The sequence below is a fragment of the Syngnathus leptorhynchus genome, chromosome 10 (assembly GCF_054491065.1).
Source record: "Syngnathus leptorhynchus isolate UIUO chromosome 10, UIUO_Slep, whole genome shotgun sequence".
In the NCBI taxonomy this organism is placed as follows: domain Eukaryota; kingdom Metazoa; phylum Chordata; class Actinopteri; order Syngnathiformes; family Syngnathidae; genus Syngnathus; species Syngnathus leptorhynchus.
In genome coordinates this window covers 10200628-10219110 of record NC_141204.1, presented here as the reverse complement: position 1 = coordinate 10219110, position 18483 = coordinate 10200628, and the positions used below count along the sequence as shown (strand labels likewise).

General features: G+C 41.3%; 1 protein-coding gene across 5 annotated transcripts in view; it reads right to left on the bottom strand.

The window, feature by feature from the left end:
* cdh23 (cadherin-related 23) overlaps window positions 1-18483 on the bottom strand; it is a 120548-nt gene that overhangs the window by 81799 nt on the left and 20266 nt on the right. For all 5 annotated transcript variants that reach the window (XM_085921742.1, XM_085921745.1, XM_085921744.1 and 2 more), the window contains exons 4-6: window positions 13768-13910; window positions 13595-13642; window positions 13003-13095 (exon numbers count right to left, since the gene is read on the bottom strand). In XM_085921742.1, the coding sequence (XP_085777868.1) occupies window positions 13003-13095; window positions 13595-13642; window positions 13768-13910 (284 nt within the window). The remainder of the gene's footprint in view (window positions 1-13002; window positions 13096-13594; window positions 13643-13767; window positions 13911-18483) is intronic.

Genomic DNA, 18483 nt, shown 5'->3' with positions numbered 1-18483 from the left:
ACGTCCTCACTGTCATGGAACCTTCAGTCTTAGAAAGGCACTTATTTTCTCCAAACTGCAATTTTGCTTGTCTAAATTTTTCTCTTCTGAGACGCCCTCAAGTAATTCAAGAAAGTAGAATAACCTCTTATATTAAACGGTTGCAAGTCATTTATTCCCCCTTTTTGAAACGCTTTAACAAGTCATACTAAGAATTAAATTCTATTTTTTAATATGTTGAAATATTATATTTCCTCACTGAGACATCACTTTATTGTGGGGGAAGTGCGTTACAATGATTCTAGCATTTAACTTTTTTTTTTTTTAAATACAAAAGTCTTTAAAACTAAAATGTCAAAATAAATTTGGTGAGTTTGAGTTTTTAAGTGTTTCGTGGGCACTGTGTTGGGTTAGGGTTCCCGTAAGTGTTTGTATGCGTAGATGGGTCCTTCCGTCAATTGAGGAAAGAGACAACACCCTTATCTTCCGATTAGTCTTCTCCCCCAAGTGTCTGACCCCAACCTTCCTGTCACAGCTCATGGGCTCACTGCCTCCAAATAGCTAAGGCTGTTTGTTTAAATGTAAAGGTAATCAAGTCCAGCGTGACCCACAGAGACCGGAAAAAAGACAGAGGAGCGGCAGATGGGTCGATCCTATGGGATGGCTGCAAGGACAGGCCGCATCAGCAAGTCTTACAATACCTGCCTGATTCTCATGGAAAGTTATCCATCTTGACAAAGAAATTAAACGTAAGGGTAAACAGTTTTGTATTTGTTCATACTACCTTCATTAAAGGTGACACTTGGCTTTACAATGCAAATTAGGCAGGCTTGTTCAGAATAATTACAAGTGTAACTGAACCGGCGAACGAAACATATTTTATTTTGTTTTTAAAAGAAAAACATAACCATGTTTAAATGACACAGAGTCTTACGGCCGCTATATACTGGACGCTTTAATAGGTACACCCCAATCCAATGTGAATCAAAATTCTTGCTTTTATAAACGAGAATACTCCGTTTTCAACATTGTCACGTAGTGTTTTAATAATCATTGCATCAACACTATTGTTTGCATTGATGTAGAAGCCCACAATCCTGAGGAATATTTTCACTAGTTGCATTCTGTTCATGTACTGGATCTCATTTGAATTGTCCAGTGAATGTACATTATCATATGCAACATCAATGCTGGAGGCCTATTTCAGAACCGCCAAAGCGTTCTGTCAAAACGATAGGATAGACACTGAAGAGTAGCCAATAGGTTAAGAAACCCCATTAAAAAAGATGAAAAGACCCCATTGGGGGAAAAAAAAAGTCCATCATGATATCATAAAATATGTGCATTTAGAATTTTTGTTTTCAAAATAGTCCAAATAATTCAACCTTGTATCAAATATCTTATGATGAAACTGTTTTACCTTATCGAATTTATTTCAAATAGAATTAAATGCAAATGAGAGACAATCTGATTTTCATATAAACACACTTATCCTTAGAGGCAAGACTATCTGGCTTTATGTACTTTTTTTTTTCTGCCATGTTTTTCCAATTTCTCCATAAAACGTCATACCTAGTATTTCACACTATAAAGACAGAAGGTAGCGTAATCATCTCGGCATGTTCATTAGCATTAATTGTACATATTTCAACTAGGACCAAAATACAAGTTTATAATTTCCCAGCCTTTTGGCCTCGCCTTCAAGCACTCCTGGAAGGATTCTTCTGGAATATTCTGCAGTACAGTCATGATATCACATCTTCAAAATGGATCCCTTTGATGACCCCTTCAAAGTTGCATTTCTTTCATTAAGCGGACGGAAATTTGGACTGCATGTTAATAGCATATTGGTACCTTAACGACTAATGCACAAACATGCTACTGCTGTTATCATCATAAGGTTTTTAAAAAAAAAAAAAGAATACCAAATACAACAACTTTCCTGACTTTGTGGCTTATTTTGAGACATTCAGTTTTTCTTCTTGTTGTATTTGCGTGTGGCTGTCATTCATTACTGGCAGGAGTAATGATCACACATCCTGTTGTGGCCAATGAAGTGTACTGCTCAAATAGTGATATGACAGTTGGTCATTTTAGTATCACTTCAATGTGCCTACAATTTCATTTTTGTCATCTTTGTCCTTGAGTCCAGGGCACAGAAAAGTTTGGCGACTGTACTGAATAAACACAACTTTAACCTTCACTATCATACTTTCTGCTCCATGATGCAGTCACTGTTAGAAGCTGATGACCACTACATAACTTTCTCAACTCAACTATGCCAAAGTTCCATCTTTTCACAGTTACACCATAAGAGATTCAATACACAACTGAGTTTTTTTTTTTTTCAAAATGATGCCCTGTCTCTCCTCGACTCACACTCTGCACTCCTTTTCAAGTGTTTGTGCATGTATGTGTGTGTGTGAATGTGTGTTTTACACTACTGTGACCTCTGGACCCCTGAATCTCCCTGTTCTACAGCCTGCTGCTATAGGTACACTTCACTCTACAGTATAGCTATGTCTCTTTCCATCTGTAGTGTGGGCAATGCGGTATTGTCAGGGTAGAAAAGGGCTCTATTCCCATGCAGCTTATTGCCTGAGGTGTTTCTCAACAGAAGAAACCCACGCTGTGTCATAAGCAAGGTTATTATAGTTAATGAAAAGCAATGAAATAATGGAAAAAAAAAATTCATTCATGAAATAAATTGAATGAAATAACTGGAAGGATGTTTTAAATTTACAAAAATGACAAAAACTATCATTAATAAGACAATGTTGTTTGGTTTAGTCTTTGTGCATTACTTTAATAATTTCTATCTATGCCAGTGGTTGCTCTCTAAAAAGTAAGTGTGCATACTTGGAGTTGGTTTTGCCAACTATGACAAATCCCGAATCCAGGCTAGACTCTCTTGATTTGAAATGTGTAACTAAAATGACTATATAGTTTTGAGAATTCTGAGTGCAAATCCTGTAAATGTCTCATTTCACACACCACACCTCAGCCAATAACAACACATTACTGTACTACTTTGCTGTTATTCTTTATCCACATAGAGAAGAACTGAGCCAATCTGGAAAGACCGACGCTTAAAGTGAGAGTCAAGCTGACACAGGGAAATGAACAGAGAAACAAAGTGTGCTGATAAACTGTGACACTACCATTTGTAATCACTACATGTAGCTCTGCAGCAGAAAAGAGAGAGGGATGAGAGATACAAGTACACAAGGAAAGTTCAGCATGTCCAGCCAAGAGTGACACTATTACAAATAAACTAAACTCACATTGTCTGCTTAATAAGGTTGAGTGCAAAGCCTATAGTGTGATGACAAATCAGTATTAAAAAAAAGTGCTAACATTACTGACACTAAACAATACTGATGAATCTTATTCACAAATGATTATCGCTGTGACACCTCTAAGTCTCAAAGTTGTTTCATCACTTACTGATCTCAGCACAGCAGGATAGGACAAACTTGTCACTCAGATAAGCACCCAATGAAAAAGCTTGAGACAATATTATACACCTGCATTTTTATTTTATTGCTTTACGTGACGGATGCAGTTGTACTAGCGACAGTACTGAAAACTCTCTCAACAATGTTGCGTAATTAACTGAAACCATATGGCTTACGCCTTTGTTCTTTTCTCCCTGTTCCTGTTGTTCTCAATGAGGTTTAATAAGAACATGGATCGAGAGGAGAATAATGGAGGCCAACAGCGGCCGAGCACATAACTCAATTATACATCACAGCACTCATGTGGGGGACACCACAAATTGCATCATCACGTGTCCATCAGAGACAATGCCCCTCCACTGGCAGACCGGGGTGGTGGTCCACCTTTTTAAGATGAGGATAAACTACAGGGTAGTAGTTTGTCGGATTTGTTACCAATGAGAACTCTGCCAAAGCTGTCTTTTGTTACAGATTATGTTAACAACTTTTATAAACACAATTTCTAGGTGCAGCTGAGGTGTTTGGTTTTGGTAGGTGGAAGGAAAACAATGTATCTGGGGAAAAAAAAAACAAGCAAGCATAAGTAGAACAAGCAACAAAGAAAGGTCTGAGTACATATTCAAACCAGAACCTGGACTTTGAGGTAACCACTTCTCAGACTGGAAAAAAAAAATGAATAAAGCATTATAATGAATGCCGCTTATCCTTCTTAGGAATTGTGGGAGCATGTCTTCTTGAATAAGTTTGAAAAAACTGCAAAGGCCAAAATGTTCTATTATTTGAAATTCTGGACATGTCTGGCAATTTAATGACACACTTCCAGCACACGATTGTTCCCACGGACTTAGTATGAAACACACAAATATGATCATGTATAAAGAAGCCGTGCATCTATCTACAAAACAGAAGAGGCTAAAAGATGGACAACTATCATCTTGTTAGTAAAACGTTGTCAGAATTCTCAGTTCTGCCAAGTGAGTGTCATTGCAAAGAAGAGAGCCGAAGGCATTGTGGGGGTTAGGACGGTGGGGAGGGTCCCCACACACTTGAAAGAAAAGGGACTGACAGGTTGATTTATTCAAAGACTGAGGAGTGGGTGAATCAAACTTTAATGGCTTTTGGGAGTGCAAGCCGTTCTCTCCCTCCATTCAATCTTGCCCCACTCATGCCGTCCTTTTTTGTCTGCACCCACTTTCTCTCTCTCTCTCTCTCTCTCTCTCTCTCTCTCTCTCTCTCTCTCTCTCTCTCTCTCTCTCTCCCCCCCTCTCTCCCCCTCTCTCACAAAAGCCTCTCCTTTTTTGACAGATAAATATGCACTGATCACAACATAGCTTGTAAATCAAGGTGCTCTTCATGCTCAGTGAGCTAAATGACAGAAAAATAAATAGAGAAAGCGGAGGTGATTTAACATCACAAGTTACATAGTTCATGTTATGCCTCTATAGCAGTTTTAGCATTAACAGCTGACATGCAAAAGATGCGCGGGAAAGTTGTTCTACACGCCAAATAGTCCATCTACAGTATGTTGATCTTTGCCATAAAATTATTTAAAATTTGATCATATTTTTAGGTTCACCATTTGAGGCATCTCCAACATTTAACAGTCAGTCAAGTGAATTTCTGATTTCTGTGAAGGTGATTTGCATCTCCATCCATCCATCCATCCATCCATCCATCCATCCATCCATCCATCCATCCATCCATCCATCCATCCATCCATCCTTCTGTCTGTCCGTCCATTCGTCCTTCCATCCATCCATCCTTCCATCCATCCATCCATCCATCCATCCATCCATCCATCCATCCATCCATCCATCCATCCATCCATCCATTTGAAGAGCTTATCCTCATTATGGTCGCAGGAGAGCTGGAGCTAATCCCAGCCAAATTTGGGCAAACACAAAACACATTTGATGCTTGCTGCATAAAGATGTCTTAACATTATAAACATCTATTTGTGCAACTTACAGTAAGAAGCATATTGGTGGAAGTCCAAAAAAAATGGTCCAACTTCAGATCATACTTGGAACCATCTCAATATCTTTCTCAATCAACAACAAAATGAACAAGTGAAAAGAACATATTGTACAGTGCTTGAAAAACTATTCTGTGCCTTATATGCACAGTAGACCTACATTTAGATTGTAATCAATGAAGTAACATATCACGACTTCCATAAAACAAATCAGTGGTGCATTTCCTGCTGTTTGAGCATATCATCCTTTCCTGTGCATCACTGAGCAGTGGACCTGAACAGTTTATCAGTGCATGTGTGCTCTGATATTTAATTTGAACAGAAATAGGTATCTATCATAGTTTGATGTTACTTTTTCGTTGTCTAGCCCCAATAGTCACTATTTATTGTTTACCATTGTATTTATTGAAAGTAATCTTACCATTAAACCTGAAAAGTATGACTTTAAATTCACTGATGTGTACGTGTCTGTTTTTCATCAAATGGTTGAATTACATGCAGTTATCAAAATACAAACATAAAATAAAGATATTCTCTTTTATTACTACTGGGTTTTTTTTGTTATGAAATGTGATAGAAAAAAAACTAATGGCTTCCAACAGAGAGTACTGTATATACACGTATGTTGGTATAAAGCTACACACTTATTTCTGTTTGAAATATATGCACAAACAGCTGCTTTAACAGTATGAAGAGAATGTTACCATAGGTATTGTACCAGCTTCAAATGAATGTGTGGGATTTGAAAAGACCAGATTAATTTGTGGAGCGGCTCGTCATGTTTACTGCAAGTTCCGATCAGAACTGGCAGGCATAAACAAAAGAGAAGATGGATAACTGTTGTTGGAGAACCAAAGATATTAACAGGAAGACAAGATCAGGGTTTGTCTAATGTTAATGTATACGATTGTGGATTTTATGTCCAATTTATGCGGAAATCCTGGTAATTGCAAATGGTTCACATGCTTTACTTTCAACTCTAATACTTGCTTGGCCAATGCCCCAGAATAGTAAAGATGGACCACAAGACACAGAAGAAGACCCATATCAGGACAGGCTAATACGAACCATTTGTGATCTTCTTGAAGAAGCCTTTGGTTCAAAACAATCAGGTGTGGCCATTGCTTAAAACAAATATTGGAAGTAGCCCATAGAATCAGTGCAGACAGCGGTATCCTTCCTCTCACATACCAAAGTCTTTATCCAGAAGGTGAACATTCTATCCACAGAATCGTCCACCTCCTTCAGCTCTCCACTGAATAACATTACATTTGTTGTAGGCCATTTAATACACTCATAAAAGCAGGGGTAAACAACACAAATGCAGACTATGGTACAAAAAGATCCGAACCAACAAGTGCATGCAAGAGACAGGCTTGATTGTAGTGAAATAAAATAAAGCAAGTAAATTGGAGCGCTTTTGGGATTGCATGCAAAGGCAGGGTCTAAATTAAGAACTGATTGTGATTTTAAAATATTGAGGGGAATAGTCTGGAGACATCTGGAGGTAAGCGAAAGAAGGGTTATATATAATAGAATCCAACAAAAGACCAAAGTTATAAAGAGTTGCCAGTGACGGATAAAATACTGAGTGCCTCATTTAATCTTTTTACTTCATATGCACCCCCAGCCGTTCTCCTTAAATCCCACATCGCTCCTCCCTATACGGGCTCAGGGTGTTAGTGTCAGGCAGAATTCTCTTTGAGACCTGAGCCAGTCAACCAGTAGCCACTCAACTCCGCAGCCACAACAATTTATTACAATACAGAAGTGACAGCGAGAGCAGACACTGAGCTATTATTGGGTTGGCTAAATCCCATTCATTGTTCATATCAAGTGTACTTCTTTCAGATAGAAACTATTTGATTTGTGTGTGTGTGTGTGTGTGTTTGTACACAGGGCATGTGATGCGTCAGTGCAGTAGTGTTGGAGTAGTAGTGCCTGTAGTTTGTGCATGCTGTATGCTGCTTCTGCTTGCCACTTTTCTGCTTTCAGCTACCGCCACCGGCTAGCCCTCTGTTTCCGGGGGTGAAAAGAGGAGCCGAGTGCATAAGCCTCCTCCGCCGGTACACAGCCTCTCCATTGCCAAGACTTGCACACGCCTCCTCGTGGCCACACACGGTAACTGGCACCTTGCGGTCCCAGGCTAAATTGTGCAGGATCTCGGAGCAGCAGTGGGCCCCAGAGATGTGGCATGTAGGCTCACCGGTGTGTGGACACGCCCTACTGCCCATCAGCCACTGTCCCTGCTGTGGGTAAACAGCCCCAGCTTTGGGTAAATAGTGAAGACCTCAACGGCGGACCAGGCGGAGGATGATGGCTGACCTAAGGGGAGGCGTCACAACGGCTGGGAAGGCGGATGAAGGCTACAGCAGAAAAGGGTCACCAGTCGTCTTGGTCTCCTTGCCACTGGATTCTGACCCCAATCTGTCAAGGACAGTGTGGTGACTGTCTCACCAGTCTCCCCACGTTAAACAAAGTCACGCACAGGCGTCTTTTTCAGGGAATCCATTTTACATCCCAGATTAAAGTCCTGTGGCGACCAGTAAGTGGCAACGGGGGCAGGATTGTGAAGTCTGGAAGCCCCTAGTCACAAGCTGGCACATCAGGCGGTGGATGTTAGATGATCGTTGGGCTCTTGGACCGAGGCAGAAAGAGCTCTTGGGTAGCTGCATCCACGACTGAGCAGCCCTTTTTAGGATCCACTCTGCTCACCCCTGACGGGGAAGGGGCTAGAAAAGGTGCCCTAAACATAGCCTGCCTCAAACCTCCCGACTGGATTACCGCGTTCAGAGGGATCACCAATATGCGGTCAAAAACACAGAAACATGAATTTTGGAGCATGGAATGTGCGCACACTAATGGACAGTGTAACCAGAGACAGGCCGGAGAGGAGAACTGCCATCATTGCCATGGAACTGAGAAGATGCCGGATTGACATAGCTGCTCTTTCAGAAACCCGATGTGCAGAGGAAGGTCATCTGAAGGAAGAAAAGGGTGGATACACTTTCTTCTGGAAAGGAAAGGCCACAGATGAGCCTAGGATCCATGGGGTTGGCTTTGCCATCAAGAACCAACTGATCAGTCATCTCTCTGAACTCCCGGTGGGAATCAGTGAGCGCCTGATGACCCTCCGTCTGGTGCTGGCTAACAACCAGACGGCAACAGTTCTTAGTGCGTATGCACCTACCCTCGTTTCCGATGAGGAAGAAAAAGAGGCCTTCTATGCCTGTCTGGATGAGGTATTGTCAAAAATCCCCAAGGAGGACAAGATTATTATATTGGGAGATTTCAATGCCAGAGTGGGCCGTGACCACCACCTCTGGAAGGGCACCATTGGAAAGGAAGGCATTGGAAACATCAACTCCAACGGGGTTTTGCTTCTTAGAAAATGTGCTCAATACGACCTTACCATCACCAATACCATCTTTCGCCAAAAGAACAAACTCAAGGGCTCATGGAGACACCCTCGCTCTAAACAATGGCATCTTATTGACTGTCATTGTCAGAGCCAGGGATCAGCGCGACGTGAGCATCACAAAAGCCATGATAGATTCAGAGGCCTGCTGGACAGATCACCGCCTGATACGATCCACAATGTCCATCAGACTCAAGAGGAAGAGGAGACTGCAAAAGAAGTTGAGCCGGCCGAGACTAAACCTTGAGACCCTGAACAAAACTTCCGCCCTGCAGCTGTTTCAGACCTCTCTTGGAGAAAGCCTCAATCAGGAATACCCTGACGACATTGAAGAACACTGGAGCCTGCTCAAGTCTTCCATCCTTGATACCTGCAGTGCCACTCCCGGGCACAAGTCCAGAAAGCATCAGGACTGGTTTGATGAGAATGACACAGAGATAGAACAGCTCATCTCCAAGAAAAGGGAAACCTTTTGTGTCTGGCAAAATGACATCACCTGCAAAGCAAAGAGACAGGCTCACTCCAGAGCCAAGGCTGACGTCCAGAGCCGGGTGAGACAGATTAAAAACTCCTGGTGGACTGAAAGGGCACTGGAAATCCAGAGTTTGGCAGACTCTGGTGACACCAGAGGCTTTTTCAGCGCTACTAAGGCTGTCTACGGGCCAAGCCATCGCGGCCAAAAACCCCTACGCTCTAAAGACGGGCAGGAGCTGTTGAAGGGCAATGAGTCCATAAACAACCGGTGGAGAGAGCACTTTCAGGAACTCCTCAACCGTGACAGCACAATTCAGTCAGATCTTCTTAGTCATATCCCTCAGAGTCCCATCAGGGAAGACATGGGTGAACCTCCCACATTAGCAGAGGTCCAAGACGCCATCAGGAGCCTGAAGAACAACAAGGCCTCTGGGCCAGATGGGATCCCAGCCGAGGTCCTAAAGGAAGGTGGACCAGAGCTCCAGCGCCACCTCCATTCCCTCTTTTTGAAGGTCTGGGAAAAAGAAGTACTCCCCTCGGAGCACATAAACAGCCTTTGTTCATGGCTTTTATAGACCTGACAAAGGCCTTTGACACGGTGGATCGCCAGGCCCTCTGGAGCATCCTTCTGAGGTATGGTTGCCCAGATAAATACGTCAGAATACTGCGATTATTACATGACGGAATGACAGCCACAGTGCTCAACAACAGCTCTTTGACTGAGCCTTTCACTGTAGAGACAGGGGTCAAACAGGGATGCATCATTGCACCCACCCTGTTCTCTATCTTCATTGCCACCATACTCCATCTCATTGACAAAGAACTACCACACGGAATCCCAATTTGGTACAGAACTGATGGCAGGCTCTTCAACCTTAACAGGTTCAAAGCCAAAACCAAGATCAGAACCACCACGGTCATGGAGCTCCAGTATGCAGATGATAATGCCATTGTAGCACACTCTGCAGAAGACCTCCAGGGCATCCTGAACTCCTTTACTAAGGCATACAGAGCCCTGGGTCTGACCGTGCACACCAAGAAGACCCAGGTGCTACATCAACCCCCACCCAACCAGCCATCTACTTTGCCCATCATAAATGTGGACAACACTGCACTTGAATATGTCCACCACTTCCCCTACCTCGGCAGCCTTCTCTCCTCCGAGGCGGACATTGACTCTGAGGTCAACCATCGCCTGAGCTATGCCAGTGGAGCGTATGCCAGACTCCGGAAAAGAGTCTTTGAAGACAGAGACCTCCGGGTTGACACCAAGCTCCTGGTTTACAAAGCTGTGGTTCTCCCCACCTTACTTTATGGGGCAGAATCATGGACAACCTACAGCAGGCACCTAAGAGCTCTTGAGCAACACCACCAGAGAACCTTGAGGAAAATACTCAGGATCAAATGGGAGGACAGACGCACAAACATCAGCATTCTGGAGGAAGCCAGGATACCGAGCATCACCACCTTAATAATGCAGCACCAACTCCGATGGACAGGACATCTCATCCGCATGGCTGACACCCGCCTCCCCAAACAGATGTTATACTCCCAGCTGGAGAGAGGTCCGCGAGCCCCGGGTGGGCAAAAGAAACGTTTCAAGGACAACTTCAAGACCAATCTCAAGAAATTCCAAATAACATCTCAGGACTGGGAGCGCATCGCCTTGAACAGGAACCTCTGGAGGGCAGCGGTGCAAGAAGGTGCAGCACATCACGAAAAGGAACTCCGCCGTGTCGCAGAAACCAAACGACAACTACGTAAGGAAAGACAAAAACAGGCTCCAGCACACCCACAACCCATCACCACTTTCTCCTGCCCATACTGCACAAAAATATGTGGATCCCGGATCGGGCTCTACGCCCACCTGCGGACCCACAAGTAGACAACCCTGAGAAGAAGACTGTCATACTCGTCTCGAGTGACCGCCGATGATGATGGTGTGTGTGTGTGTGTGTGTGTGTGTGTGTGTGTTCATTACACTATTGTTTGAACCTGTCTCTGAATCAATCATATAACAAATTGATTATTGAACACTATTGCATTATGTGACACACAATGTCACTGAAAATTAATCTGCATATTTTACTTCCAAATAAACAACATATCATCTAATAAGTGATTTAAAAAGTATGTTATATTAATGGAGAGAGGCTAAAAACTCAAAGTCAAAAAAGCACGAATAAGATCTAAAGGCAATCAACTGAGACATACCAATGTAATTATATTGAATGTAATTGTTAATGGCACTAGTCGGTAAAAGAATTGTTATTTTATTAATGATGATGATTTTTATGCAGCTTTTACAGTCATTCATTCGCGTATGAAGAGAGGAAATATCAGACCAATATGCATATTCCTGGACCTGGCCTTGAATAAATTTTAAACAGCCCCTTGCTCAAGACTATTTCAGACAGTTGCATTTCTGGGTCAATTGACTTATTTAGTATTTCATATATTATAGAATTAAGGCATAATATTCACCACAATAACATTATTCTTCAGGATATTTGTAGTTGTGGTATCCGGACTCTGGCGACTGAGTGTCTGGTTTGGTTTTGCAGTTTATTAACACAGCCAGGGAAAACACTCGGAGCCCACCTGATTCCCTTCACCATTTTTATGGCTCTACAAATTAAAATGACATTAAGACACACGATCCCCAGGGCTGTTTGACTTGCTAAACACATTGCGCTGTACAATACAGTTGTTCTAGTAAAATATTATGCAGGGTTTATATTAATGAGAGTACTGTGGTATCTTCCAGCATGATGTAATGGTGTCATGAAGTTAAAGGAGCTTCCAAAATGTGCATAGACAGCAGTTAAGGTGGAAAAAGCGGTATAAGATAGGCGACATGGTGAACTCACTTCCTAAAGCGGACCATTCAATTTGAACTGCCCCTTATTCTTAACACCATTGAACTCTTTGGGTGTGTGCTATTAGACGAAACACATTGACAAATACGTTTGGATAAGTAATAAGAGTCAAACTTGGAAGTAGAGAGAAAACAATACCAGCGAGTGGCTCAGTCTAAACGATCCTCTTTATTTGCTTGGCTTTAAGGATTGGGGAGAGAAAACCACAACAACTTTAAAGATTTGGTGAAATTACGGCTTCAATATAAACAGACAATGTGTTTGTGTGTGTGTGTGTCTTTGTTTGTGGCTGTGTGGATTTAGCTCCCCATTTGAAGTCCTGCACTCCAGCCAGGCAATTACTTCATATCATGGATTAGATGAGTAGGAGGGCAAAGAGGAGAAGGATGGTAGTGAGTAGTGAGGCACCAAATCCAATGAGAGGTCAAGGAAGCACAGAAACATGCTACGGCAAAAGGGCTTGAGGTCTTGAGGGAATATTTTCTTCCCTACAATGCAGGTTGTACAGTCCCTCAAAAAATTAGCTCAAAACAAATTCCACATATCTTGAGGAGATGGCCGATGCGATAAAATTCAAACAAAGTGATCTTCATTGTTAGTTTGACATCCGTTAGTTAAAGTCGTTAACCCTGTTTTAATTACTTTTTGACAATTACTTTTACGGGTTCTGATTTCAGTTTTCATAAGATTTAATTTTCTTTCAGAATAGCATTGCAATAGTGAACCTGTTAAGTAACAGTCCAACACCAGCCAGTGACGTTTTCAAAATATTAGTTGCAGGAGTGAGTAAGTTAGTCTTTCATTTTCTTTCAGCCTTACCTCTGGGATATGAACAGTGTAAGGCTGCCCATGAAAAATTGGCGCGTTATCATTCACATCTCCAATTTGGATGTTGACTGTGTCTTTGACCACCTGAGGAAGAAATATTTAAGTAAAAATATGTTCGCCACTCACGGCATGTAACCTTGATTCCAGAAAAGGTGTCAGAATGCGCAAAAATGCCTATAACTAAAATATTGTTATAAAAAAAACATTGAACTGTAGGTTAATTAATATACAACACACACCTTAAGACCAAACTGACAAGTTCAACATGTTGCAAGAGGAAGGTGATGCTTATTTTAGTTGCACTTTCATCAATTTACAGTACATTGTGCCTCTATAACAAATGAAAAGGAAAGAAGAAACCATTTAAGCTAAAGAGAAGCACAAGCATTGTATCAAACGCAAATGGAGGTCAAAGGTCACATTTGTTTATTTGCCTGCAAGCCTTTCTATTGAATTTTTGTCAATATATTCTCTATCTTATTGATTCTTTGCAATTGTGCATTCTGTTGTACTGCTGTAAATCACTTTCAAGTTAGTTTTGATTTGAATTGGGACATAACAGAGGATAAAAATTTGCCCTTACCTCTTGAATGTCGCTCACATAGAATTCAACCTGCATCTCTGACTTGGTCTGAAAAATACAAATAACACATCAGTGCTTCTCAGTCTTTTTATTCAAACATTTCCAGAACAAAATGAAATATAGACCGTCGGGTGCAAGAAATCACAGTTGCGAGTGGGCTTGTGTGATCCTACCTCACGATCAAGCTGTTGTCGAAGCCACACAACACCAGTGTCTTTGTTGACTGAAAAGTACCGCATTGCCTCTTCTCCTGAAACTCCATACATAAGCGGTTCCCCTTCAGGGTCAGTTGCTTTCAGTTGAGCCACTGAAGAACCTGAAAACACAGTTGGATTCGAGCACCAACATCCACAGGTATCAGAATGGTATTGAATTTTCGATATTTAAAAATTTGTGACTACCGTATCTTTCGGACTATAAGGCGCACCAGACTAAAAGGCACACCTTCAATGAATGGCCCATTTTAAAACTTTTTCCTTAAATAAGGCGCACCGGACTATAAGGCACACCATTAATGCATCATGTCAGATTTTTAATCCAAATCAAATATTTCTCCATTTTATCATTTTTATTTCAACTTCAGACGCAACAAATTTCTTTATAATCACAAAATAGTCTTTTTGATTCATGATTCATAGTCTTCAGCGGGCCACTTATGATTGATTTCATGACACAATGCTTCAGGCCAGTTTCAATTTAGGAATTTGGCCCATATATATATATATAAGGCACACCGGACCATAAGGCGCACTATCGACTTTTGGGAAAATTTTAGGTTTTTAGGTGCGCCTTATATTCCGGAAAATACGGTACTTAAAAACTGATGAGTTGTCAGTTTATGCAGAATATGTACATAATCAGTTGTCCAAAAAATTGTTAAAAATTCTCAGACTTAACAATGCAACTTTATCGAGCAAATCATTATCGTCCATCATGGCCCCAAAATTCTTTAGACTAACTTTTTTTTGCACAATGGCCCCTAACTTGAAACTTTATGTGCCCGCAATGACACATGAGATAAAATGCAATGTTCATTCAGAATATGCAGCGATGTAATTACATTGAGTAAACAATTCACACAACCAATGAGTGTGCCAAATGAGACACGCTAATCATTACATCTTACTTGCAGGTACATCATCAGTCGACGAAACGTGAAACAATATCAATCCTGTCATTTGTGAACCAAACTGCTTCACACAACAACCAATTAGGCTTCACAATTACACCCCCTTCTTGTTATATTAATACACTCTATTTTGCTATAAAAGAGTAGCTAAAATGATTAATTAATATAAGGATTTATGAACCCCTCTCATTGCATCTAATGAGATTTATGCAAATTCCACTACTTTCAATATAATTTATAATATGGTCGAAGACGGTGCAAATTAAGCATTCTCCCTCATAGTCATCAATAACTGTCCCCCCTCCTCTGTAAATTCTATATGGCTAGGCATAGTTTCAAGTGACTAATAACAAATGGTCACTCAGGACTAATGGTATGTATGAAAGCCACTTATGGAACATTAACTCCAACTTTTGGAAAACAGTGCTGAAGTAGAGTCAGTCTACAGGGAATAATTGATTCTGTATACTCAATATAATGATTCGACGGATACATGCTAGGCCACAAATTGTATAGAAATATGTATTATATTTTAGTGGTATTGGTACTGTTAACATGCATTGCGGACGTTACGAGTTTAATGAGAAGCTATCCTATCCTTATCTTTAACACCGTGGCACTAAGCCACTTTGAATGACAAATGGGTCAATTTAGCAGCAAGTGATGACAACATTTCTGTTATGAATGATCAGTTCAATACTACTCTTTTTGCAAATATATAACCACCAACACACATGAGGAATTACTCGTCTGCTCTACACTGGTTCTTTATGCAGATTTGCATCTACATTTTCAACAAGTTTACTCAGACCAAGCACTTTTAAAAGAGAAAAAGGCTCAACTGGTCCTAAATCAGTCATTGGGGGCTATCATTCCATTCTAGATCAATAGAAGTCATGTTATAGACATGGTCAAGAGAGAGAAAGGAGAGCTGGAGGCTAAATCCCTGTTCATTATGTCAGTGGCATCTCTCGACCTGTCATTCATCTGAGTGCTGATTCAGTGGGACAAGCACTGTCAAGACTCCAATTGTATGCCTGTTGTGAATTATAGCTGTGAATTTTATGTGCACAGTGGCTTAAGTAGTATATGGGGTGATGTTCCCTATAGGACACCTGTCATAGCAGGGACAAACAAAAAGAAAGATACCTCCAGTAAAGAAAGCAGGGGGAAGGAATTTGGATATTTATCTCATAATAAATACTTGATGAAAATTGAAAAGGCAGAGCTACTGAGCCTCAGGGATCAAGTCGTACAATCAGCAGTCTGATGAGTCAGAGGGCTGCCACTCATGTTACCACGGTGTCCATCCACAGACAAAAAGAACCTTCAAACACATCAGCCATGCCAAAGTGAAGCTTGGCTAAAGCCACGCTGGCTCACATCAATCACCTCCATCATAAATTCAAACAGGCAAATACCGACCTCAGCTCACTGGAAGCATGAGCTCATTCAGTGCAGCAATTTTGCTTACCTTATCTTAAAGTTACTTTATGGATTATTGCATTTAAATAAATGAAAATGTGTCCTCAAAGCTGTATCAACATCTATGATGTAATATGGATCCCCATTAGGCGTTTAAGCATGCATTCCCTTTACTGTCAAACATTGATGCCAAAAACACGATAAAATTGTTTATTTTTTTATGTTAAAGTTTTGAAGTCTATAAAACAACACTACCACTGGTTAGCACCTCCGCCGCACATTTCAGCGGGTGCGGGTTCGATTCCAACTCCGGCCCTACCTGTGTGGAGTTTGCATGTTCTCCCCGGCCCTGCTTGGGTTTTCTCCGGGCACTCCGGTTTCCTCCCACTTCCCAAAAACATGCATGGTAGGCTGGTTGAGCACTCCAAATTGCCCCTAGATGTGAGTGCGGATGGTTTTTTGTGTGTGTCCCATGCGATTGGCTGGCAATCGGTTCAGGGTGTCCCCCGCCTACTGCTCGATGACAGCTGGGATAGGCTCCAGCACGCCCGCGACCTCCGTTGGGACAAGTGGTACAGAAAATAGACGGATTGATGGATATAACAACACTAGCGTATACTATGCTATATAGCACTTTTTAGGTAATTTGGAAAGTGCCAATTCTGACTCATCCTTGTCGGAGCTCTTTTGGGGTTTATCTGCACATACTAGGACAGTTACCGCCAGTCAAAAACAAAATATATTGTGCTTTTGCTATTTTCACAGAAAACACAAAGGAAAGGAATTGATATCATTCCTTTCCTGTGCTTTTTGTGAAGTGAAGTTAATGTTAGGAGAGTTTGGGTACCTTCAGGGAGGCAATGCCGATGAGGACATAAATTTAGCAGATCTAACTCAAATTATTATTGTTGGGTGGACAGATATGTGCTTGGACCTCGATTTCCATAGATGTGTGTGTTCAGGGGCCATCATTAATAGAAGAGGGAAGCTTGTATGCAGGCAGTCCATTTCTCTGTTTGATAAGGACGTCTATGGCGAGTAGTTTCCCCAGGGAGGTCAATTAGACAACGGGCAATAAAAAGCAGAGAACGAAAGAGTCAACCGAGCGTGTTTGCAAGCCTTTATGTCGATAAAATAAAACTATCAACAACACAACTGCTGAGGTTGAAAACAAATTAGTCATTAGAAATGAAAAGAAAAATATCTATATACCTGAAGAGGAAGACCTTCTGATATTTTGTTTGAGTTTAATGATCTTTGAATTTCAGGACAACCTAAAACAAATACACCTTTTTTTTCTTATTTCTTCGTCCTTTTCTGGTGTGTGATTGTGTGCGTGACATCAATAACTGCTAAGGCAATGAGCTTTGAAGACAAATAGTGTCAAGAGTCTGGCTTTAAGTCACTCCTGTGTATCACAACGCAAACCACTGGAGTCCTTGGGAGGCTGTGTATTAATCCAATAGATTTATGGCTGAATCTGTCACGGATGGTCAGAGAATACCCTCAACCTTTCCAATCGTTCTCGTTTAGAGAAATGCACACTCCTAAACTGGACTGTACTTGAGACCAGACAAAGAGCAGATTCAAACGGTTGAGACACTTATTGATTGATTGTACCGATTTTTCAATAGTACAAGCTACAAAAGACGCAATTATTTGTTTTGTTTTTGAACTCTTCAGTTTCTATATGTTTCTGAGTTTGAGCATGTGACATTTAGAATCCATGCCATGATTGAATGTTACGTGTGACCTGATTACAATTGATGTGAACTTCAGTCAACAGCAAGTAGCAACATGCATTTTGAAAGTATGAGGAAAAATATCTTCTCGAATGTTTTAACTGCTGAAAAATGTCTAAATAAGTATCCCTTTAAGTATACATAAAAAAAAAAACACGCATACTATAATTTATGGCATCGCAAAAGCAATACGATTCCAGCAGCTCAAACTGAAGCTGTTGACTAACATTACATTGCACTTATAACAGTCAGGATGTATTTTCACAGAGCTGTAAGTAGCACTGGCGCTGCGAGATGAACCGAATGCTGTTCAGTCTCAGCAGCTACTGAAACCACTCAGTTTCAACCATATTGTAGCTTCTGACCAGACGTTAAAAGGACAAGGAGGTGGTCCATCAACAATCTCTTTAATGCGCACCAAAGGGGTCACTGTTGGCAGTACCTGACAACAAACTTAGCTGTCTGCTTAACCCTTCTGCTCTTTTCCATGTGCAACCAGGCTCTCTCCCGCACAGCTGTCCATCCCTAACCTCGAGTCCACTCCTCTGAAAGGTTTTCTCATCTGGACTCTGGATCCCTTAAGACAGCGCACA